The sequence below is a fragment of the Schistocerca americana genome, chromosome 3 (assembly GCF_021461395.2).
Source record: "Schistocerca americana isolate TAMUIC-IGC-003095 chromosome 3, iqSchAmer2.1, whole genome shotgun sequence".
In the NCBI taxonomy this organism is placed as follows: Eukaryota; Metazoa; Arthropoda; class Insecta; order Orthoptera; family Acrididae; genus Schistocerca; species Schistocerca americana.
In genome coordinates, this window is record NC_060121.1 from 409,231,706 (window position 1) to 409,257,192 (window position 25,487).

At 39.0% G+C, this 25,487-nt stretch overlaps 1 protein-coding gene across 3 annotated transcripts in view; it reads left to right on the plus strand.

Moving 5' to 3' along the window:
• Positions 1–25,487, plus strand: part of LOC124607335 (cAMP-dependent protein kinase type I regulatory subunit) — a 271,618-nt gene that overhangs the window by 235,879 nt on the left and 10,252 nt on the right. For all 3 annotated transcript variants that reach the window (XM_047139634.1, XM_047139635.1, XM_047139637.1), the window contains exon 3: positions 14,895–15,095. In XM_047139634.1, the coding sequence (XP_046995590.1) occupies positions 14,895–15,095 (201 nt within the window). The remainder of the gene's footprint in view (positions 1–14,894; positions 15,096–25,487) is intronic.

Consider the following 25,487-nt stretch of genomic DNA (forward strand, 5'->3'; position numbering starts at 1 on the left):
GACCCCAACAGGTGTCCCTGGCGTTAACATCAATGGTGTGCTCTCTACCGACGCAAACCCGATTGCTGAACACTTTTCTGAGCACTATGCTCAAGCCTCTGTGCCGAAGAACTAGCCCCCAGCCTTTCGCACCCACAAACGGCATATGGAAAGGAAAGTCCTCTCGTTCACTACACGCCACAGTGAACCCTATAACGCCCCATTTAAAGAGTGGGAGCTCTTCAGTGCCCTTGCACATTGCCCCGACACAGCAACTGGGTCGGATTTGATCCACAGTCAGATGATTAAACATCTCTCATCTGACTACAAGCGATATCTCCTCGTCATCTTCAATGGGATCTGGTGTGATGGTGTCTTTCCATCGCAATGGCGGGAGAGCACCATCATTTCGATACTAAAACCCGGTAAAAATCCGCTTGATGTGGATAGCTGTCGGCCCATCAGCCTGAACAACGTTCTCTGTAAGCTGCTGGAACGTATGGTGTGTCGGTGGTTGGGTTGGGTCCTGGAGTCATGTAGCCTACAGGCTCCATGTCAGGGAGGCTTCCGCCAGGGTCGCTCTACCACTGATAATCTTGTGTCCCTGGAGTCTGCCATCCGAACAGCCTTTTCCAGATGCCAACACCTGTTTGCCATCTTTTTTGACTTACGTAAAGCATATGACACAACCTGGCGAAATCATATCCTTGCCATTTTGTATGAGTGGGGTCTCAGGGGCCCACTCCCTATTTTTATCCAAAACTTCCTGTCGCTTCGTACTTTCCGTGTCCAAGTTAGTGCCTCCCATAGTTACCTCTATATTCAGGAGGATGGCGTTCCACAGGGTTCCATATTGAGTGTATTTCTATTTTTAGTGGCCCCCCCATGAACCATGGACCTTGCCGTTTGTGGGGAGGCTTGCGTGCCTCAGCGATACAGATGGCCGTACCGTAGGTGCAACCACAACGGAGGGGTATCTGTTGAGAGGCCAGACAAATGTGTGGTTCCTGAAGAGGGGCAGCAGCCTTTTCAGTAGTTGCAGGGGCAACAGTCTGGATGATTGACTGATCTGGCCTTGTAACAGTAACCAAAACAGCCTTGCTGTGCTGGAACTGCGAACGGCTGAAAGCAAGGGGAAACTACAGCCGTAATTTTTCCCGAGGGCATGGAGCTTTACTGTGTGGTTAAATGATGATGGCGTCCTCTTGGGTAAAATATTCCGGAGGTAAAATAGTCGTCCATTCGGATCTCCAGGCGGGGACTACTCAAGAGGACGTTGTTATCAGGAGAGAGAAAACCGGCGTTCTACGGATCGGATCGTGGAATGTCAGATCGCTTAATCGAGCAGGTAGGTTAGAAAATTTAAAAAGGGAAATGGATAGGTTGAAGTTAGATATAGTGGGAATTAGTGAAGTTCAGTGGCAGGAGGAACAAGACTTTTGGTCAGGCGAATACAGGGTTATAAATACAAAATCTAATAGGGGTAATGCAGGAGTAGGTTTAATAATGAATAAAAAAATAGGCGTGCAGTTAAGCTACTACAAACAGCATAGTGAACGCATTATTGTGGCCAAGATAGACACGAAGCCCACGCCTACTACAATAGTACAAGTTTATATGCCAACTTGCTCTGCAGATGACGAAGAAATTGAAGAAATGTATGATGAGATAAAAGAAATTATTCAGATAGTGAAGGGAGACGAAAATTTAATAGTCATGGGTGACTGGAATTAGAGAGTAGGAAAAGGGAGAGAAGGAAACGTAGTAGGTGACTATGGATCGGGGGTAAGAGATGAAAGAGGAAGCCGCCTGGTAGAATTTTGCACAGAGCATAACTTAATCATAGCTAACACTTGGTTCAAGAATCATGAAAGAAGGTTGTATACATGGAAGAAGCCTGGAGACACTGACAGGTTTCAGATAGATTACATAATGGTAAGACAGAGATTTTAGAAACAGATTTTAAATTGTAAGACATTTCCAGGGGCAGATGTGGACCCTATTGGTTATGAACTGCAGATTAAAATTGAAGAAACTGCAAAAAGGTGGGAATTTAAGGAGATGGGACCAGGATAAACTGACTAAACCAGAGGTTGTACAGTGTTTCAGGGAGAGCATAAGGGAACAATTGACAGCAGTGGGGGAAAGAAGTACAGTAGAAGAAGAATGGGTAGCTCTGAGGGATGAAGTAGTGAAGGCAGCAGAGGATCAAGTAGGTAAAAAGACGAGGGCTAGTAGAAATCCTTGGGTAACAGAAGAAATATTGAATTTAATTGATCAAAGGAGAAAATATAAAAATGCACTAAATGAAGCAGGTAAAAAGGAATACAAACGTCTCAAAAATGGGATTGACAGGAATTACAAAACGGCTAAGCAGGGATGGCTAGAGGACAAATGTAAGGATGTAGAGGCTTATCTCACTAGGAGTAAGATAGATACTGCCTACAGGAAAATTAAAGAGACCTTTGGAGAAAAGAGAGCCACTTGTATGAATATCAAGAGCTCAGATGGAAACCCAGTTCTAACCAAAGAAGGGAAAGCAGAAAGATGGAAGGAGTATATAGTGGGTCTATACAAGGGCATTGGACTTGAGGACAATATTATAGAAATGGAAGAGAATGTAGATGAAGATGAAATGGGAGATACTGCATGAAGAGTTTGACAGAGCACTGAAAGACCTGAGCCGAAACAAGGCCCCGGGAGTAGACAACATTCCATTAGAACTACTGACGGCCTTGGGAGAGGCAGTCCTGACAAAACTCTACCATCTGGTGAGGAAGATGTATGAGACAGGCGAAGTACCCTCAGACTTCAAGAAGAATATAATAATCCCAATCCTAAAAAAGCAGGTGTTGACAGATGTGAAAATTACCGAACTATCAGTTTAATACGTCACAGCTGCAAAATACTAACACGAATTCTTTACAGACGAATGGAAAAACTGGTAGAAGCCGACATTGGGGAAGATAAGTTTGGATTCCGTAGAAATATTGGAACACGTGAGGCAATACTGACCTTACGGCTTATCTTAGAAGAAAGATTAAGGAAAGGCAAACCTACGTTTCTAGCATTTGTGGACTTAGAGAAAGCATTTGACAATGTTGACTGAAATGCTCTCTTTCAAATTCTGAAGGTGGCAGGGGTAAAATACAGGGAGCGAAAGGCTGTTTACAATTTGTACAGAAACCAGATGGCAGTTATAAGAGTCAAGGGACATCAAAGGCAAGCAGTGGTTGGGAAGGAAGTGAGACAGGGTTGTAGCCTCTCCCCAATGTTATTCAATCTGTATATTGAGCAAGCAGTAAAGGAAACAAAAGAAAAATTTGGAGTAGGTATTAAAATCCATGGAGAAGAAATAAAAACTCGAGGTTCGCCGATGACATTGTAATTCTGTCAGAGACAGCAAAGGACTTGGAAGAGCAATTGAACAGAATGGGCATTGTCTTGAAAGGATGATATAAGATGAATATCAACAAAAGCAAAACAAGGATAATGGAATGTAGTCGAATTAAGACGGGTGATGCTGAGGGAATTAGATTAGGAAATGAGACACTTAAAGTAGTAAAGGAGTTTTGCTATTTGGGGAGCAAAATAACTGATGATGGTCGAAGTAGAGAAGATGTAAAATGTAGACTCGCAATGGCAAGGAAAGCGTTTCTGAAGAAGAGATATTTGTTAACATTGAGTATAGATTTAAGTGTCAGGAAGTCGTTTCTGAAAGTATTCGTATGGAGTGTAGCCATGTATGGAAGTGAAACATGGATGATAAATAGTTTGGACAGGAAGAGAATAGAAGCTTTCAAAATGTGGTGCTACAGAAGAATGCTGAAGATTAGATGGGTAGATCACATAACTAATGAGGAGGTATTGAATAAAATTGGGGTGAAGAGGAGCTTGTGGCACAACTTGACTAGAAGAAGGGATCGGTTGGTAGGTCATGTTCTGAGGCATCAAGGAATCATCAATTTAGTATTGGAGGGCAGTGTGGAGGGTAAAAGTCGTAGAGGGAGACCAAGAGATGAATACACTAAGCAGATTCAGAAGGATGTAGGTTGCAGTAGGTACTGGGAGATGAAGAAACTTGCGCAGGATAGGGTAGCATGGAGAGCTGCCTCAAACCAGTCTCAGGACTGCAGACCACAACAACAACAACATCAACGGCCTAGCAGCAGCTGTATGACCGTTGGTCTCCGCTTAACTGTATACAGATGGCTTCCGCAGTTCGCATTGCTCCACCAGTACTGGTGGTGCAGAGCGTGGCGCCTATGGGGAGCCATTCACAACGCGCAGTCATGGGCTGTAGACCACGGCTTCCAGTTTTCAGCTGCTAAGTCATGTGTCGTGCACTTCTGTCGGCATCGTACCGTTCATCCGGAACCTCAATTTTATCTTAATGGCGATCCACTCACTGTATTGAAGATGCATCAATTCTTATGAATGGTTATCGATGCCCGATTGCACCTCAATACTCTCCGGTGCCTGAGCAACACCAACTAGAGTGCAGATCGCTCTACGCTGCTGCAGCTCTATGGAGCCCGTGTTCAATCCCGCCTTGACTATGGGAGTCTGGTTTACGGTTCGGCGGCACCGTTAGCGTTGCGTTTCCTGTGCATCACTGGCGTTCACCTATCGACGGGAGCTTTTAGAATGAGTCCCGTGACCGGTACCCTGGTGGAGACCAGAGTCCCTCCATTGCGGATCCGACGTGCACAACTGCTCGCCAGTTATGTTGCATACATTCGTAGTTCTCCTGAGCATCCGAATAACCGTGTCTTTTTCCACCCGCGCAGTTCATCTCCCGCGTCAGCGGCTCAGGTCAGTCCTTCTCTCCGAACTGAAGTCATTCCCTTCACCACCTCTACTTGAGGTCCATTCACGTACATTTCGGCCGATGCTTCGTCTGGACCTTTTGCATGGCCCTAAGGACTCCGTTAACCCCGCCGCTCTCTGCTGTCACTTCCTCTCGATTCTTGACTTGTTCCGTGGCTCTGAAGTTGTTTAAACCGACGGCTCGATGGCTGATGGTAATGTTGGCTTCGCCTATGTCCACAGAGGCCATATTGAACAGCATTCCTTGCCCGCTGGCTGCAATGTATTCTCTGCAGAGCTTGTGGCCATATCTGGTGCACTTCAGTACATCCGTTCCTGTTTTGGTGAGTCGCTTCTTCTCTGTCCTGACTCCTTGAGCAGCTTACAAGCTATCGACCAGTGATACCCTCGCCATCTTTTGGTAGCAAACACCCAGGAGTTGATCTCTGCCGTGGAATGGTCCAGTCGTTCAGTGGTGTTCGTGTGGACCCCACGACACGTTAGGAATCCCAGGCAATGAACTTACTGACAGGCTGACCAAAGAGGCTACGCGAAAATCGCTCCTGGAGATGGGCATCTCTGAAACTGACCTGCGTACTGTCTTACGCCGCAAGGTTTTTCGGCTTTGGGAGGCGGGGTGGCATAACAGTACACACAACAAACTGCGTGCCATTAAGGAGACTGTGAATGTGTGGAAGTCTTCCCTGCGGGCTTTTCACAGGGAATCAGTTGTCCTTCGTCGACTCCGCATTGGCCACACGTGGCTCACACATGATTACCTCCTCCGTCGCGAGGACCCATCTCAGTGTCACTGTGGCTCGCAAATGACAGTCGTCCACCTCTTGCTGGACTGCCCACTTTTAGCCACTCTGCGGCGGACTTTTAACTTTCCCAGAAACATATCTTGGGTGTTGGGCAACAATGCCCCAACAACATCTTCAGTTTTACGTTTTATTCATGAAGGTGGGATTTATCATTTGATCTGAGTTTTAGTGCATGTCTTTTGTCCCTCTGTGTCCTCCATAGATCTTTTAGGGTGGAGGTTTTAATGTGTTTCAGAGTGGCTGGCTTTTCCTTTCGGCAGGCAGCCATGGTAATCTTTCTTGTTTTTAAGCTTTTTAAGCACCTCTCCCTGTTCCTTGCGTCTCTCTGTGGTTTTATTGTCGTGTTTTGTCCATTGTAGTGTTTGTTGTTCTTCTGTCATTCTTCTGGTTCTTCCTTTCTCCTGTTATTGTGTCGAATGTCGTCTTTATTTTCTTCTTTCCCTAGGGTAATTGTTCTACTGGGCACAAGGGACCGATGACGTCGCAGCTTGCCGTACACGTACCGACCCCTCAGGGTCGATGTCAGTTACAACAGTAATTATCCTTCCTTGCAATTCTTACAGATTAAGTACCAGTGGAGGCATCTACATACACACCCGCAAGCCACCGTAGGTGCATGGCCAACGGTACATTGTACCACTCGTCTCCCTTCCTTTCCCACTCGCAAATAGAGCGAGGCAGAAACGACTGTCTATATATCTCTGTAAAAACCCTAATTTCTTTTATGTTCATAGTACTTACGAGAAATACACGTTGGCGGCAGTAGGATCGCTCTGTAGTCAGCTTTAAATGCCAGTTCTCCATAACACTTGTTTGTTGATCGAACCTTCCGGTAACGAATCTAATGGCCCGTTTCTGAATTGCTTCGATGTCTTCCGTTAATCTGACCTGGTGGGCATTCCAATACTCAAGCATACTCAACAATTGGTCATTCTGCTGTTCTGTATGCAGTTTACTTAACAGATGAACCAAACTTTTATGAAACTTTCCCAATTAACCGAAGTCAACCATTCGGCTTCCCCACTACAATCCTTACATGCTCGTTCCATTTCATATCGCTTTGCAACCAACATTACGCGTAGATATTTAATCGACCTGACTGTGTCATGTAGCACGCTACTAATGCCGTATTCGAACGTCACAGGATTGTTTTTCCTAAACATCTGCATTAACTTGCATTTTTATACATTTAGGGCTGGGTCCCACTTATCACACCATCTAGAAATTTTGTCCAGTTTGCCTTGTAACCTCCTATAGTCTCTTAATGACTACACCTTCCCGCACACCACAGCATCATCAGGAAACAGTCGCAGATTTCTACTCTCTCTGTCTGTGAGGTCATTTATGTATATAGAAAGTAACAGCGTCCCTCTCATACTTACGTGGGACTCTCACGACGATATCCTTGTCTCTTATGAACACACGCCTTCGAGGACAACTAAACGGATCCACTAACCTATGGGGGAACCTACCCCGTATGCTTGCACCTTAGGTAACAGTCTGCACTGGGACATTGTGTCGAACATTTTCCGGAAATAAGCAATATGGTATCAGTCTGTTGCCCTTCGTCCATAGTTGGAAGAATATCATGTAAAAAAAGGGCGAACTGAGTTACACACGAGCGATGCTTTGTAAAGCCGTGCTGGTTTGTGGGCAGGACCTTTTCCGTCTCAAGGAACTTTATTACATTCAGAGAGAGTATATAATCAAGAAGCCTATAGCAAACTGATGTTAACATTATTGGTCTGTGCTTTAGCAGGTCGATTCTTTTATGCTTCTTATACACAGATGTCTTCTGCTCTTTTTTCGAATGGCGTAGGACTGAGCTGGGCGAGAGGTTCTCAATAAATGCAAGCTAAGTAAGGCAACGAAGCCGTAGGATATTCTTTGTAAAACCGAACGGGCATTCCATCCGGCTCTGTTGTCTTTGTTTTCAACTCTTTCAGTTGCTCCGCTACGCCAGGGGTGCCTATTACTATATCATCCATGTGGGAGTCTGTTCCACGGGTCAGACGATGGTTTGTTTGTAAAATCCTCCCGCGTGAATCATACCTTAAATGCGAAATTTAAAACTTCACCTTACCTTTTACTGTCTCCTCTTGCCACATAAGATTGGTCAGCGAGTGACTGGATAAAAGCCTTTGTTCCGCTTAGAGATTTAGACATGGCAGCAGATAAAACTCCACAAGAAGAAATCGCATGCAGTTCAGACAAGCGACCGTGAGCGGCCAGTGAAGAACCAGAGAGTCATGAGGGTACGTCCAATCCATCGCTGAAGCAGTTCGTCATTCGGGTAATGGGTAATGGGAAACACCTCACAATTCGTAGCTTCTAATAGTTGTAATTTTTTTTGATGATTCAAATGATTACTGAGTGTTGCTATTGTTATTCATAAGGTCTCTGAGCTGCAGCTGCCGTCCCCAGAAAGTTTTTTGTGTGAAAACCCCTCTTCTGTAATAGCTGCTGCAAATTATTTCTGAAGTCAGAATGGAGCTCATTGCCCCGAGCAGTCAGCATATGTAGTAACCGCAGCCGGTATGGTTTTACAGGCAGACATATGCGAAGAATGACCCAGACAGTTGACTGCGGTAGCTGCAATTCTCTGCTTGCACGGATCGTCAGTTTCTTTGGGCTCCTGAGAAATGATTCCTGCATAAAGACCACCTTCCCTGCCGGTGATCCCGGCCCGCCTGTCCTCTTTGAAAAACAGAAGTAGCCAGTCTCACGGAATATAGTCTACCGCCCATAGATTGTTTTTTCTGTTGAAGATTTTACGTCATATTTGTCGTCACTGAGCCGTCACAATTGACTCAAATTTGTCAAATTAAGGAAAACAAAACGCACGGCATCGCTCCAATAACCCATTCTACTGACGCGCCTGTTTGCTTGCAGTGCGCCCTGCAACTACACCACGCAGCATTTTACAAATTGAAATATGCAGAAATACTCTGATCACTGATTTGTGTCATTTCTCTGTGTGTCTTTAGTTTCCGCATGGTTGTCTTCAGAAACCACAGATGTACTTACGGATAACCCTGTATTGTTATTAGTATTAAAGTAATAAGATTGCTCTTTTTCTTCACAGCAAAATCCTGTTTGTAGAGTATGATTGAAATGCACTGTGTTGTGGCACATCAATCACTTCGTCCCTTACGGTACCTTCATGTGCTGCTTTAAGGAATGTCTGTGCTAATTTTACGTACACTTTCTTTTTATAAACAAATAGTATACAATATACAAATTCATTATTTTTGCTTAGATACAGTGAATAATAGGCAATTATGCAACTAGATTCTTATTCTACATTACATTAAATTTAACCTATTGTTCATGTCCCTACTGCACGTGTTAGAGAAATTATGGCTTTTTAAATTTTTGCGATTGTTTGTTTTCATTGATATATGACTCTTGAACAAATAAAGCTATTACACTGAAGCGCCAAAGAAACTGGTACTGGCATGTGTATTCAAATACAGGCCGGCCTAGGTGGCCGAGCGGTTCTAGGCGCTACAGTCTGGAACCGCGCGACCGCTACCGTCGCAGGTTCGAATCCTGCCTCGGGCATGGATGTGTGTGATGTCGTTAGGTTTAAGTAGTTCTAAGTTCTAGGGGACTGATGACCTCAGAAGTTAAGTCCCGTAATGCTCAGAGCCATTTGAACAATTTGAACCATTCAAATACAGGGATATGTAAGCAGGCAGAATACGGCGCTGCGGTTGGCAACGCCTATATAAAACATGTGTCTGGCGCAGTTGTTAGATCAGTTACTTCTGCTGCAGTGGCAGGTTATCAAGATTTAAGTGTGGTTGAACGTGGTGTTATAGTCGACGAACAATGGGACACAACGTCTCTGAGATAGCGCTGAAGTCGGGATGTTCCCGTACGACCATTTCACGAGTGTACCGTGAATATCAGGTATCCGGTAAAACATCAAATCTCCGGCATCGCTGCGGCCGGAAAAAGATCCTGCAAGAACGGGACCAACGACAACTGAAGAGAATCGTTCAGCGTGACGGAAGTGCGACCCTTCTGCAGATTGCTGCAGATTTCAGTGCTGGGCCATCAACAAGTGTCAGGGTGCGAACCATTCAACAAAACATAATCGATATAGGCTTTCGGAGCCAAAGACACACTCGTGTACCCTTAATGACTGCACGACACAAAGCTTTATGCCTCGCCTGGGCCTGTCAACACCAACATTGGACTGTTGATGACTGGGAAACAAGTTGTCTGGTTGGACGAGTCCCGTTTCAAATTGTATCGAGCGGATGGACGTGAATGGGTATGGAGACAACCTCATGAACCCATGGACCCTGCTTATCAGCAGGGGACTGTTCAAGCTGGTGGAGGCTCTGTAATGGTGTGGGGCTGTTGGAGTGATATGGGACCCCTGATATGTCTAGATACGACTGTGACAGGCGACACGTATGAAAGCATCTTGTCTGATCACCTGCATCAATTCATGTCCATTGTGCATTCTGACAGACTTGGGCAATTCCAGCAGGACAATATGACACCCAACAGGTCCAGAATTGCTACAGAATGGCTCCAGGAACACTCTTCTGAGTTTAAATATTTCCGCTGGCCACCAAATTCCCCAGGCATGAACATTATTGAGCATATCTGGGTGCCTTGCAACGAGCTGTTCAAGAAGAGGTTTCCACCCCCTCGTATTCTTACAGATTTATGGACAGTCCTGCAGGATTCATGGTGTCAGTTCTCTCCAGCACTACTTCAGACATTTTTCGAGTCCATGCCACTTCGTGTTGCGGCACTTCTGCGTGCTTACGAGGGCCCTACACGGTATTAGGCAGGTGTATTGGTTTCTTTGGCTGTGCAGTGTATCAGTGTGATGTCTTTGCATCTTCGAGACCATTTCATTGAAATATCGCGCTACTCTGTACTCCTTAGGTCAATACATGATCGCTGTGTGAATGATGATTTTCCACTTTCGCGGTTGCTCGCTACGCCTGGGTACATGTTAGGCGTGCAGACGATGGCTGCGCTGCCCATTTCTGCTTGCTGTTGACCACTTTCTGTACCTGGACCGGCTACTCTGGTCCCCAACAGTAGACCTGAATGGCCCCTGTCGTCTGCAATCTCTTGTTTCGGTAACCACCTCACTTCTGTTGTGTGTGCTCACTGTCAATAGTACTGTCGTGCCTCTCTCGATTCTGTGGTCGCACTTGCACCTGCTTTCATGCAAATAGCCTCGAGGGATGTCATGTTACAAGCTATCATGTTTTTGCTGTATATTTTTCTTCTGTTGCATAAAATAGTGCAGGTTGTGATGTCCACAAATCTGCTAGAATGTTGCTTCTAAAACTTTTACTTAAAATGATTAACAATTTGCAACAGTGCCATCATTATTTTTGTTTCATATAACATAAAAAAGAAGTCGCACTACTCGATAATACATACTGCCATCAGTGACCGTATTCTGATTGCAGAATTTGTTTCTTTTCGCATTTATTGCAGAACTTCATCCTATTGCTCCATCGTCAAATACCATTTTTAGCATTTTGTTCTGTGTGTACTAGCCCTGGCTAGTTACTCTTACTTGTGGATCGTTCTGTGTTAAATGGAATCTCTAGACCATCTCCAATTTGAATGAACTTCCCACAGGTGTTCCCTATAGTTTCAAACTAAGCTGTGCAAAATTTTAATTCAGGATAAAAAGGGTCGAGGTTCTAGGAGCCTTTCACTGGCGGGACTGCAAAATGTAATGTGAGCTCTATGACAATTTTGGCCAAATTGAAGAGATCTTGGCCGAGCAGTTCTAGGCGCTACAGTCTGGAACCGCGCGACCGCCACGGTTGCAGGTTCGAATCCTGCCTCGGGCATGGATGTGTGTGATGTCCTTAGGTTGGTTAGGTTTAAGTAGTTGTAAGTTCTAGGGGACTGATGACCTTAGAAGTTAGCTCCCATAGTACTCAGAGCCATTTGAACCATTTTTATTCTTGAAATTATTAATGTGTAAACACACAACTTTGTGTGTGCTTTGAATTCACAATGCTAGGTATTATCACCTCCAGTTTTATTTTTGGTTAATTAGAAAGACCAGGTTTTCTTGTACTAGGAGAGGTAAGATTGAAAAACAACGACCCTGAACATATTACTGCCAGAACTTCACTGATTATTGTTAATCAACAACTGAAGGGTTTCAGTTATTTTTAGATGCTGTAATCTCTATTTGTAAAAGAAAATGCCTTGACTGACTCACCACGCCCAGCCCAAACCGCTAAGCTTACAAACTTGAAATTTGGAGAGGGTGTTAGTCTTATATTGAAGACGTCATGTAAAAAGGATTTTTCGAAATTCCACCCTGGGTGAAATAGGGAATGAAAGATTTTATGAGATTATTACATTCTGAAAGCATTTTTTTAAGTTAAATCCATGACAATTTGTTTTAGGTGGACTAAACCAAAGTAAGCTACACCGGTGTCCAAAATTAAAGCAACAAACGGAAATTTTGCAAAGTTGCGTTTATTTTGCCACAAAACAGTATATACGGGTGATAGTAAAGTAGAAACAATGCAAAAAATACAGAATGTAAACAACTGCAACATGCGTAACAATAGACAAAAATATTATTCCTTTTTTCCAACTTAACGGATTTGCACACACATTCTGACAACTGATTAATGTGCTCAGTATCGGATGTGACCACCTCTTGCGGCAATACAGGCATGACATCGACTAGGTATGCTGTGAATGATGTCATCATTTTCATGTTGAGGCAGTAACGCCCGTTCCTCCAGCAGAGCTGCTCACAAGTCTTGGAGAGTGGTTGGTGGAAGCTGACGTGGTGCACCTCGTCTCCATGTGCTTCCCAGACTTGCTCTATGGGATTCAAATTGAGAGATCGAGCAGGTCACGCCATGGGTGCAGTATCTTCCGTTTCCAATAAAACATCAACCACCCGTGCTCTAAGAGGTCGACCATTATCGTCCACCACTCCATCCACAGCGCCCAAGTGCTGGGCAGAGCTTACTTTCACTGCTCTCTACATCCGCCCCCTCCCCCGCGTACCACCTCCAGCACCACTACCTCTCCGAGAATTCTTTCAGGGAGTTGAGATCAAACTGTAGTTGAATATGTGTACATTTAATTTTGCGAGAAGATTAAGCAATGAGGAAGTTGCATTCCAACAATTTTATCAAAGCTCAGACTCAGTTTTATGAATCAGTTGGTGGAGTGAAATGCCCAAAATATTCTACCAAGGAAATACAACAGGTGATGGAACTTGGATATATTGATGCAAGCCAAGAAGGACCAAAACTGAGAAGTGCTGCGTTGACGATATCCTTCCAGGAAGATGATAGCTTAAAATTGTAAAGAATGTAGCAACATAATTTATTTATCTTGTTGCAAATCGATTTCGACTGGTATCAGTCATCATCGGTGCATTCTTCTAACCGATACATGCCATAAGTAGAAGTACTGTCCTTGGCAGATTCTATCATAATTATTCTTTGTAATTTTATATTCCATGGTCGCTGCACAGAAAGGGAACCTTATGGAGCCCAAAATTCAAAAGATGTTAGCTTGTTTCTTTAGTTACACTGGACATGTTGAGGCTGTTGCTTCAGAGGATTTGTTTCCCGACAGTCATCGATCAAATCATAAAAAAACTGGTAATGTCACATCATTCTTCACCTTGACAATGCCAGCTGTCACACAGCATGTCAACATTGTTTATGTGAGGAAAAAGGACATTGAATAAACATCACATTGACTGAATTAATCAGGAATTTCACGTAACTGCTTTTTTAATCAGGCTGTACCATTGCTGCTTCATGGGCCTATGGCAACTGATTACCCATGAACTTGCTTGCGGGCAGGTGCAATTAATGTAGGTTACCCACGAAGCAATTGTTTAGCATGCGGCCACTTGGCCGTACACTAACGGTGACTCTCCCAGATAGCCCCGGCACCAGTGGGTGAGCATTCTGACTGGAACATCCTGCTCTTGGATCTTTGTTGCAACCTAATCATTACGGCAGCCCACATTGGTCAATGGATGTCGGGAAAGAAGGATGTGTTATTGTCCCAAATTGTTGAAGTAGAACATTGATAAGAGCTATCATGTATCCCTGCATATCCAACGATCAAGTGTACTATGCTTTTCTTCGTTTGCAATTATACCTGAGAAATTAATTACTTTATGTCCAGGCACATGGATGCCAATTTGCAGACCAGGTGTTGTTTAGTTTTTTTAGACAACTTTAAAACGGTGGATACTTGAATACAGATGAGGCTCTGATGTACCTTTCACAGTTATTCATCCGATTCTAATTAAGTTTCCTCAAATAATTCAAAGATCACAAAGCAATCTTCTAGCAAAAGTTGTGCTTGATAGTTAGCTCCATGAACAGAACATTGATAAAAATATTTTTAGTTTCCTTTAACAAAATGTACTAATTTGACACAAGGAATTCCAAGCTGTTTTTATCCCAAGGTTCTCCAGAACAAATAAAAACGTTTTTGTGAAAAAAATTTTAAAAATTGGTTGTGTTCATATTTAACAGTATGTGGAAGTGTGCACTAATTTGGGGCTTCTACATATTAATAACTTCTATAATACTTACAAATAGCTACTGCAGTTTGGTACACATGATAAGTAACTTCTCTAGTAAAGGGCACTCAATATACTTTGTTAAAAATCACTGCAGTCACAAAAATGATTGAAAAGTAGTCGCAGTTGATTTTTCCCTAACTTGGATAGGATAAAAATGGTGAAGGATAGTCTTGGAAATTTAACATTATGTTGAGCACAAAAATTTCCACATCTAGTCCACATATCTCCCTTGCATAGCCATTAATTTCAAATTTAAGCCATATTAAGTTTGTCCAAAACTGTAGTGGGTCTTGCAAGATTAATTGACTGTTATCACTTTTGACTCCGTTCCTGTGATTACAAGAATTCCTCTCACCGTATGAAGTGAATTAGTCTTAAGTGTAGACAGTAAGAAAGGTTGTCAACTGTTACATGAAATTTCTCCAGTTGTCACATTAACCATAAAATTCTGAGGCTGCAAATTGAGTGGCTACTGCCTATAAGTTCTAATTTGATGTTCGGAGCTGGATCTCCTGATGGTATATATTAGAATGAATTGAATATACTGTGTTACTCCTTTCATCTCATCTATCATTTCAAATTTGGTTTTAGTTGTTAAAGTGTGTGCAGAAGTGAGATTGAGAAATGACTATGTTCAACTTGAAGCTCATTCCATGTTAAAATGATACAGTAAATAAATTTTGTCCTTTTGTTTCTGACAGGTAGTACCAAAAGACTACAAGACAATGGCCGCACTATCAAAGGCCATAGCAAAGAATGTTCTGTTTTCACATCTAGATGAAAATGAACGTTCGGACATATTTGATGCTATGTTCCCAGTGAATGCCTTGCCTGGAGAAACAATAATCCAACAGGGCGATGAAGGAGACAATTTCTACGTAATTGACCAAGGTGAAGTAGAGGTAAGTACTTCCTCTACCGTTTTCATTCTTTAAATGCAGCTTGGCCAAGATTTGCACTCCCTTTGCAAATGCATCAATGCTCCAGCTTTCCCCATCATTGCACTATTCAAAGAGGTGCGCAAGTAAGGACTGCAATTGGGATCGCAGCAAGCTGGAAACAGTGAAGGGAGTTTTCAGAACACAAAGGGATGACTTCTAGGAAAGGAATATTACAATTTTACTTTCAGTGTTTTGCCTTTACCAGTAGAATAAACTTTTGTCTCAATTGAGGAAGTTTGTTAGATAATTATGATATTAGAAGCAGAACTATACCTGTTATGTGCAGGGTGGCAAGAAAGTCCCTTTACACTTGAACTAAACGTGTGTAATAGTGTAAGATATTTAAGATTTGAACCTCCAGTGCTGATAATTGTTTGTACACTTCACGTGAATTGCAATGCGATTGTTACATAACTACCACATGACTGCACAAGGAGGAAAATAAAGTCTGTATTTTGACTGATTCATTGTTTGCCTTTCTGTGTTTGCAAAACAACAATGGCAGATAGCAGTGACTTCATTTGGAGTAGTACTCCGTAGTAAGTGTGCAGGTCAGTGAACAGAAGTAGAACAATGAAAATTTAGCACAGATGATCAAAAGGTTCAGTGAACAGTTTGGCAAGGAGCAACCAAATTATTGGTCTTTAATCCATCTACATCTACATCCTCACTCTACAAACTACTGTGAAGGGCATGCCCCAGCGTACCGGTTTTTAGCTTTTTCTTTTTTTTCTATTCCGTTCAGATATGGAGCACGGGAAGAATGATGTTTAAATGCTTCACATGCGAAGAGAGAGCATTTCACCTTGGAAGTGTTTTGGATGGCCCCCTCCCCCTCTTGTCATCCATCAGCTTGAAAGGAAATGTGTGCAGAAGTTAGTGCATCAGCAATTGGTTCACCCTTCCAGCCGACCAGAAAGCATGTTTCCGAATTTTGAATTAAAAGGAACACAATGCAACTCTACGTGAAACTGGACCTAGGCCTGCAAACATTGTGGCCAGTGGCCACCATTCTACTAATGGCTGATGACTTAAACCAATGGAGGCACATCAGGCTATGCAGGGATAAAGGTGGTGCACATATGGACATTTTGGATAAATAACAGTAAGAGTTATTAAAGTTACAAGGAAATAATTGCATGTGTAAAGGAACTTCCTGGTCACGCTGTATTAGACAAAGCATAGTAACATACAGACATTCGGCCCAAACATGCATTGTTCATAAATTTGTACACATTTTTATTTTACTAGATATGAGAAAAAGGGACATAGGTTGTGAAATGGGCAAACACCCAGAGTTTTGCAGGTTTAAGACAGAACAAGGGTGGAACTAGGTAAATTTCATTAAAAAAAAGTGCACGTGTTGATACAAAGTTTTAAATTTGTATAAGAGCTAGCCTGCACTGTCAGACATTGCTCTTTAGGAAATATTTTTGAAAGAAATGAGAAAATAAGTCGTTGGACCTACACTGGTACTACACTGTAGGTCCATCAGCTCGAACTCAGATTAATGTGAAACACCATTAGCCAAACATGAGGCCACTTTAAGTCAGTCAGGCATGTTGTATAATTTTGGAACATCTTTGAAAACATTTTATTAAGTGATTCAAGTGTTGAAACATAGCCAGTCATGTATTTTTTACAACTGACTGCTCCAGGAAATATTGTCATGAATGCGAATTTGATTTTTACGTTAAATTTCTGTTCAAAATCACCAATATTTTCCTCCAAATATGTAATAAAATGTTTGTCTCTTTGCATAGAGAGACTTACGGAAGCAAAATAATTGTTGTCAACCATAAGAGTGAGTTCAACATCCCACTGAGGATCACTGAGATACTTGTCCACTTGCCAAGGAATGTTGTAAGAAGACAAGTGCTTTACATCACCTTTGTGTTATTTCAAGTATTGTAATGGTGTTGAAAACAGTATCTTTTCCAACACATAATAGTGTGGTGGCATATTAAGCTCTCTTCTTGGGTGTCGAGGGATACAAAAGAGAGAAGCATTTCCCACTCAGTATTGAATGATCATGCCTCTGCACTTACTGCTCTTCAGAGAATTGCGTACAGTTTTTTGTACTTAATGCAGAACCTTAATACTGTGTAAGACAGCTTGTAAAGTGAGCAAATATGTGGATATGTGGCAAGTAGAGAAGACTATTTTGGAGGCTAAGAAGGTGATTTTACCGCTCTAGCTGTTTTTGGCTAATATTTTCCTTTTCCTCCTCAACACTGCATCCAACACTTCACTGCATTTTGAGCATTAGGCAAGAGTATTATAAATAATTACTATTAAAAACAGTCTTGATCACAATTTATTTTATAAGGTGACCGGTTTCGACCACTGCTGTGGTCATCTTCAGACCTACAAGATGTATACAAAGCATTAATTAGAGGGCTACATGCATTAATGAAAATACATAGAGTTATACGGCTATAAAACGTTGAATTACCATTGAGTGGAAACCCCTTTCTGTTGGGAATCACAACTGGAGAAACCAGTGCACGTCTTACTTTATATAATGGAGGCTCCACCCATTTCTGACTGCATGATGTCATTATTAACCAATGAGTTATAAGTCGAATTACAATTTAAAATTTCTTAGTTAAAAGAACATTGTCAAGAATAAGAAATAAATATACATTAAACTTTGCTTATTTAACAGCTATTGTCAATTAAAAAGCGTTAAAAATATTTAAAAATGTAGGAAAATGAACTTCAGTTTGGCAGTACATGGGTTGCCCTCTCGTGGCCTGTCAGTGAACCATTTGAAACCACTGGTTGCTATGGTGAAGTTAGACGCCATTACAAAGATGAAGGAGCAAGCTTTTTCCACTGAAGTTGTTGTAGAGTCGATAGTTGAACTAGTGGTTGCCATGGTGAGGACAAACGTGGCAGCAGGCTTCTTTCCAATGAAGTTGTGGCGTCAGACGATGTATTATTGAGCAGTAACTTGTCTTTATTGAAACGAAAAGAGTAAGCTACAATAATCTGTAGCTGATATATATAACTCATGCTGCACAAATACGCTATGAAGTAGTTGACTGTATATATAAAATATTATGTATGAAGTTAGTATGTAGATTACCAGTGCCATTTTTTTATAAGGCATTGCTATTCTTCAAGTTACATACCAGTCATATAAGCAAATAAAATTGAAAGAATTTAAAATTATAAAATTATTAAATTATGAGCCATTGTCAATAATAAAATAAAACGATGTGAATTAGCAGTCTAAAAGCATAAAAGCAATAATTCTAAAACAGGTAGTCAATCATAAAATAATGTTTGGTAAAATACAATTACAATGTAAAGATAAAATTATTTGCTAAAAGTCTTAATAATTAGAAAGACCTTATTTTTTAAAACAAATACAGAAGAGTAGACATTCTAAAGCAGATCATCGAAAAGCTCAAAGAAATGTTTGTCTTTGAACTGAAGTTGTTCGTTTAAAACAGATAATGGATTACTTTTGTGAAGCGAAAAAATTTCAATTTCTTCTAAGGTATTTAGCAGTGGTCCTTTTGGCACAGTATGTAATATTTTCAAATTCCTAGAAATGCAACCCTCAGAATGATTGTATTCATCAAGATGTTGACCGAATATTGATTTGATACGTGCAGCACCAGTAGTATGTTCTCTGAAACGTGTTAAAAAGTTTCGGCCAGTTTGGCCAATATACTGTTTCTCACAGTCATTACATATTATTTTATAAACACCTGACTTTTGGTATCTATTTGAGTCTCCAATTGTGTGTTTCAGTTTCATCTGTAGGGGGTTATTAGTTTTAAATGCTATTGCCACGCTTGTGTTCTTAAATAATTTATTTATTTTATCTGAGATAGGTCCCATGTATGTCATTTGTGTAAATCTCTTCTTGGAATTTATAACGGCATCATTTTTTTCTTGTAATTTTTTATATAACAGATCAACCTGATGGGAATTATAATTGTTAGCAACTGCTATCTGTTTTAATGTATCAATTTCCTTTTGGATAGCATCATGTTGGAGAGGTAATTTCAGTATCCTATGTATCATAGTTTTAAAAAATGCCATTTTGTATCTTAATGGATGGCATGATGTAGCATTTATTATTACGTCGGTTGATGTGGGTTTTCTATAAATAGAAATATTATGTCTTCCATTCTGTTTTGTAATTGTGAGGTCAAGGAAATTAATACTATTTTTACTTTCATGTTCTACTGTAAATACAAGTTTTGGATGTAAATTATTTAAGTTGTTAGCGAAAGCATCAATTTCTTCCTTAGAGCCGTTATATAATAGCAGTGTGTCGTCAACATATCTTTTGTAGTATATAATTTTATTTGTTATTTCTGGATTATTTTTGAAAAATTGGATTTCAACATAGTTGACGAAGATATCTGCTATAGTGCTAGCCAGGGAATTTCCCATTGCAAGTCCATCTTCTTGTATGTATATTTTATTATTAAATGAAAAATAATTAAAATCTAGAGTAATTCTTAACAGTTCAATGAATTCTACTATTTCTTTGGGGCTCATGATTTTGTGATGTGTTAGGTTATCATTAATAATAGAGATAGTCTCTTGAATAGGTATATTTGTGTAAAGATTTGTGATGTCTAACGATGCAAACCTTGCGTTTTTTGGAATATCCACATCATAAATTAACTTAGTTAATTCGAAACTGTTTTTAATACTATAATTTTCTTCATAAACATAGAAGGATTTTAAGATTTGATTGAGCTTTTTGTTTAAGTTATAAGAGGGACAGTTGGTATTATTAACAATTGGACGAATTGGTAAGTTTTGTTTGTGTAATTTGATTTGCGATCTCAACTTAGGTAAAGTGGGGTTCATAACTTTAAGTGTTATTTTATCTTTAGGTGAAAGTAAAGAGTCATTATCATCAATCAGTTTTCTAATTTTTGTTTGAAATCTTGAAGTCGGGTCTTTATTAACCTCAGTTATTCCATTAGCGTTAAAAAATTGTAAAGTTTTAGAAACATAATCCTCTTCGCTAACAATGACTAGAGTATTCCCTTTATCTGCCTTGATTGCAATAGCTTTATTAGTTATTAACTTCTGGTTGATTTGCTTTACAAGTTTTAATTCATTATTATATTTATTTTTATCTTTTTCATTAGTAATAACATTCTTAGTTTTACGTGCAATGTCACATATTTCAGACCTACTAAATTGTGCATGTTTTGCAGCAATCTTTACATCAGCAATCACACGTTTAATATTTGTATTGCTCAATTGTGGAGCTAAATTATATTTTAGGCCTTTGTTTAAAAGTGTTGTCTCGGCAGGAGTAAAAGAAATTTTGGTTAGATTGGTTACTCTTGGATGAAAGTGATGTACATTTGGTGAAACATCTTGTGAACACATATTTTGATGACTAACAAGGGCTGCAATTTTTTTATTATGCTTATTAAAAATAGTTTCTCGCACTGCATTAATTTTCTCATCTGTAAAGTTAAGTAGCTGTGAAAATATTAATGGTGACAACTGACTGCTAATTTTTAAATGTAAATTGTACATTTCAAGATTTAATGTATCTTTTTCTTTATATGCATCTCTAATTTCAGATCTGATCCACAGAATGCTACTCTTCTGTCGTAGAAACTTTTCTATATTTGATCTGGTATTAAAACTAATTTTTACATAATTAGGAATCACATTATTCATCAGGCATTGTTTGTTAAAAGATATTTTGGTATTAAGTTTCATAATTTTAGTGCGTAACCCTCTAAACTTCTTGTAATCTCCCAATACCTGACTAGGCAATAATTGTATTACTTTTGAATGCATTATGGGAACAGCAGTGATCAATAAAATTGTAAATAATTACTATTAAAAACAGTCTTGATCACAATTTATTTTATAAGGTGACCGGTTTCGACCACTGCTGTGGTCATCTTCAGACCTACAAGATGTATACAAAGCATTAATTAGAGGGCTACATGCATTAATGAAAATACATAGAGTTATACGGCTATAAAACGTTGAATTACCATTGAGTGGAAACCCCTTTCTGTTGGGAATCACAACTGGAGAAACCAGTGCACGTCTTACTTTATATAATGGAGGCTCCACCCATTTCTGACTGCATGATGTCATTATTAACCAATGAGTTATAAGTCGAATTACAATTTAAAATTTCTTAGTTAAAAGAACATTGTCAAGAATAAGAAATAAATATACATTAAACTTTGCTTATTTAACAGCTATTGTCAATTAAAAAGCGTTAAAAATATTTAAAAATGTAGGAAAATGAACTTCAGTTTGGCAGTACATGGGTTGCCCTCTCGTGGCCTGTCAGTGAACCATTTGAAACCACTGGTTGCTATGGTGAAGTTAGACGCCGTTACAAAGATGAAGGAGCAAGCTTTTTCCACTGAAGTTGTTGTAGAGTCGATAGTTGAACTAGTGGTTGCCATGGTGAGGACAAACGTGGCAGCAGGCTTCTTTCCAATGAAGTTGTGGCGTCATACGATGTATTATTGAGCAGTAACTTGTCTTTATTGAAACGAAAAGAGTAAGCTACAATAATCTGTAGCTGATATATATAACTCATGCTGCACAAACTCATGCTGCACTTATAACTCATTGGTTAATAATGACATCATGCAGTCAGAAATGGGTGGAGCCTCCATTATATAAAGTAAGACGTGCACTGGTTTCTCCAGTTGTGATTCCCAACAGAAAGGGGTTTCCACTCAATGGTAATTCAACGTTTTATAGCCGTATAACTCTATGTATTTTCATTAATGCATGTAGCCCTCTAATTAATGCTTTGTATACATCTTGTAGGTCTGAAGATGACCACAGCAGTGGTCGAAACCGGTCACCTTATAAAATAAATTGTGATCAAGACTGTTTTTAATAGTAATTATTTACAATTTTATTGATCACTGCTGTTCCCATAATGCATTCAAAAGTAATACAATTATTGCCTAGTCAGGTATTGGGAGATTACAAGAAGTTTAGAGGGTTACGCACTAAAATTATGAAACTTAATACCAAAATATCTTTTAACAAACAATGCCTGATGAATAATGTGATTCCTAATTATGTAAAAATTAGTTTTAATACCAGATCAAATATAGAAAAGTTTCTACGACAGAAGAGTAGCATTCTGTGGATCAGATCTGAAATTAGAGATGCATATAAAGAAAAAGATACATTAAATCTTGAAATGTACAATTTACATTTAAAAATTAGCAGTCAGTTGTCACCATTAATATTTTCACAGCTACTTAACTTTACAGATGAGAAAATTAATGCAGTGCGAGAAACTATTTTTAATAAGCATAATAAAAAAATTGCAGCCCTTGTTAGTCATCAAAATATGTGTTCACAAGATGTTTCACCAAATGTACATCACTTTCATCCAAGAGTAACCAATCTAACCAAAATTTCTTTTACTCCTGCCGAGACAACACTTTTAAACAAAGGCCTAAAATATAATTTAGCTCCACAATTGAGCAATACAAATATTAAACGTGTGATTGCTGATGTAAAGATTGCTGCAAAACATGCACAATTTAGTAGGTCTGAAATATGTGACATTGCACGTAAAACTAAGAATGTTATTACTAATGAAAAAGATAAAAATAAATATAATAATGAATTAAAACTTGTAAAGCAAATCAACCAGAAGTTAATAACTAATAAAGCTATTGCAATCAAGGCAGATAAAGGGAATACTCTAGTCATTGTTAGCGAAGAGGATTATGTTTCTAAAACTTTACAATTTTTTAACGCTAATGGAATAACTGAGGTTAATAAAGACCCGACTTCAAGATTTCAAACAAAAATTAGAAAACTGATTGATGATAATGACTCTTTACTTTCACCTAAAGATAAAATAACACTTAAAGTTATGAACCCCACTTTACCTAAGTTGAGATCGCAAATCAAATTACACAAACAAAACTTACCAATTCGTCCAATTGTTAATAATACCAACTGTCCCTCTTATAACTTAAACAAAAAGCTCAATCAAATCTTAAAATCCTTCTATGTTTATGAAGAAAATTATAGTATTAAAAACAGTTTCGAATTAACTAAGTTAATTTATGATGTGGATATTCCAAAAAACGCAAGGTTTGCATCGTTAGACATCACAAATCTTTACACAAATATACCTATTCAAGAGACTATCTCTATTATTAATGATAACCTAACACATCACAAAATCATGAGCCCCAAAGAAATAGTAGAATTCATTGAACTGTTAAGAATTACTCTAGATTTTAATTATTTTTCATTTAATAATAAAATATACATACAAGAAGATGGACTTGCAATGGGAAATTCCCTGGCTAGCACTATAGCAGATATCTTCGTCAACTATGTTGAAATCCAATTTTTCAAAAATAATCCAGAAATAACAAATAAAATTATATACTACAAAAGATATGTTGACGACACACTGCTATTATATAACGGCTCTAAGGAAGAAATTGATGCTTTCGCTAACAACTTAAATAATTTACATCCAAAACTTGTATTTACAGTAGAACATGAAAGTAAAAATAGTATTAATTTCCTTGACCTCACAATTACAAAACAGAATGGAAGACATAATATTTCTATTTATAGAAAACCCACATCAACCGACGTAATAATAAATGCTACATCATGCCATCCATTAAGATACAAAATGGCATTTTTTAAAACTATGATACATAGGATACTGAAATTACCTCTCCAACATGATGCTATCCAAAAGGAAATTGATACATTAAAACAGATAGCAGTTGCTAACAATTATAATTCCCATCAGGTTGATCTGTTATATAAAAAATTACAAGAAAAAAATGATGCCGTTATAAATTCCAAGAAGAGATTTACACAAATGACATACATGGGACCTATCTCAGATAAAATAAATAAATTATTTAAGAACACAAGCGTGGCAATAGCATTTAAAACTAATAACCCCCTACAGATGAAACTGAAACACACAATTGGAGACTCAAATAGATACCAAAAGTCAGGTGTTTATAAAATAATATGTAATGACTGTGAGAAACAGTATATTGGCCAAACTGGCCGAAACTTTTTAACACGTTTCAGAGAACATACTACTGGTGCTGCACGTATCAAATCAATATTCGGTCAACATCTTGATGAATACAATCATTCTGAGGGTTGCATTTCTAGGAATTTGAAAATATTACATACTGTGCCAAAAGGACCACTGCTAAATACCTTAGAAGAAATTGAAATTTTTTCGCTTCACAAAAGTAATCCATTATCTGTTTTAAACGAACAACTTCAGTTCAAAGACAAACATTTCTTTGAGCTTTTCGATGATCTGCTTTAGAATGTCTACTCTTCTGTATTTGTTTTAAAAAATAAGGTCTTTCTAATTATTAAGACTTTTAGCAAATAATTTTATCTTTACATTGTAATTGTATTTTACCAAACATTATTTTATGATTGACTACCTGTTTTAGAATTATTGCTTTTATGCTTTTAGACTGCTAATTCACATCGTTTTATTTTATTATTGACAATGGCTCATAATTTAATAATTTTATAATTTTAAATTCTTTCAATTTTATTTGCTTATATGACTGGTATGTAACTTGAAGAATAGCAATGCCTTATAAAAAAATGGCACTGGTAATCTACATACTAACTTCATACATAATATTTTATATATACAGTCAACTACTTCATAGCGTATTTGTGCAGCATGAGTTATATATATCAGCTACAGATTATTGTAGCTTACTCTTTTCGTTTCAATAAAGACAAGTTACTGCTCAATAATACATCGTCTGACGCCACAACTTCATTGGAAAGAAGCCTGCTGCCACGTTTGTCCTCACCATGGCAACCACTAGTTCAACTATCGACTCTACAACAACTTCAGTGGAAAAAGCTTGCTCCTTCATCTTTGTAATGGCGTCTAACTTCACCATAGCAACCAGTGGTTTCAAATGGTTCACTGACAGGCCACGAGAGGGCAACCCATGTACTGCCAAACTGAAGTTCATTTTCCTACATTTTTAAATATTTTTAACGCTTTTTAATTGACAATAGCTGTTAAATAAGCAAAGTTTAATGTATATTTATTTCTTATTCTTGACAATGTTCTTTTAACTAAGAAATTTTAAATTGTAATTCGACTTATAACTCATTGGTTAATAATGACATCATGCAGTCAGAAATGGGTGGAGCCTCCATTATATAAAGTAAGACGTGCACTGGTTTCTCCAGTTGTGATTCCCAACAGAAAGGGGTTTCCACTCAATGGTAATTCAACGTTTTATAGCCGTATAACTCTATGTATTTTCATTAATGCATGTAGCCCTCTAATTAATGCTTTGTATACATCTTGTAGGTCTG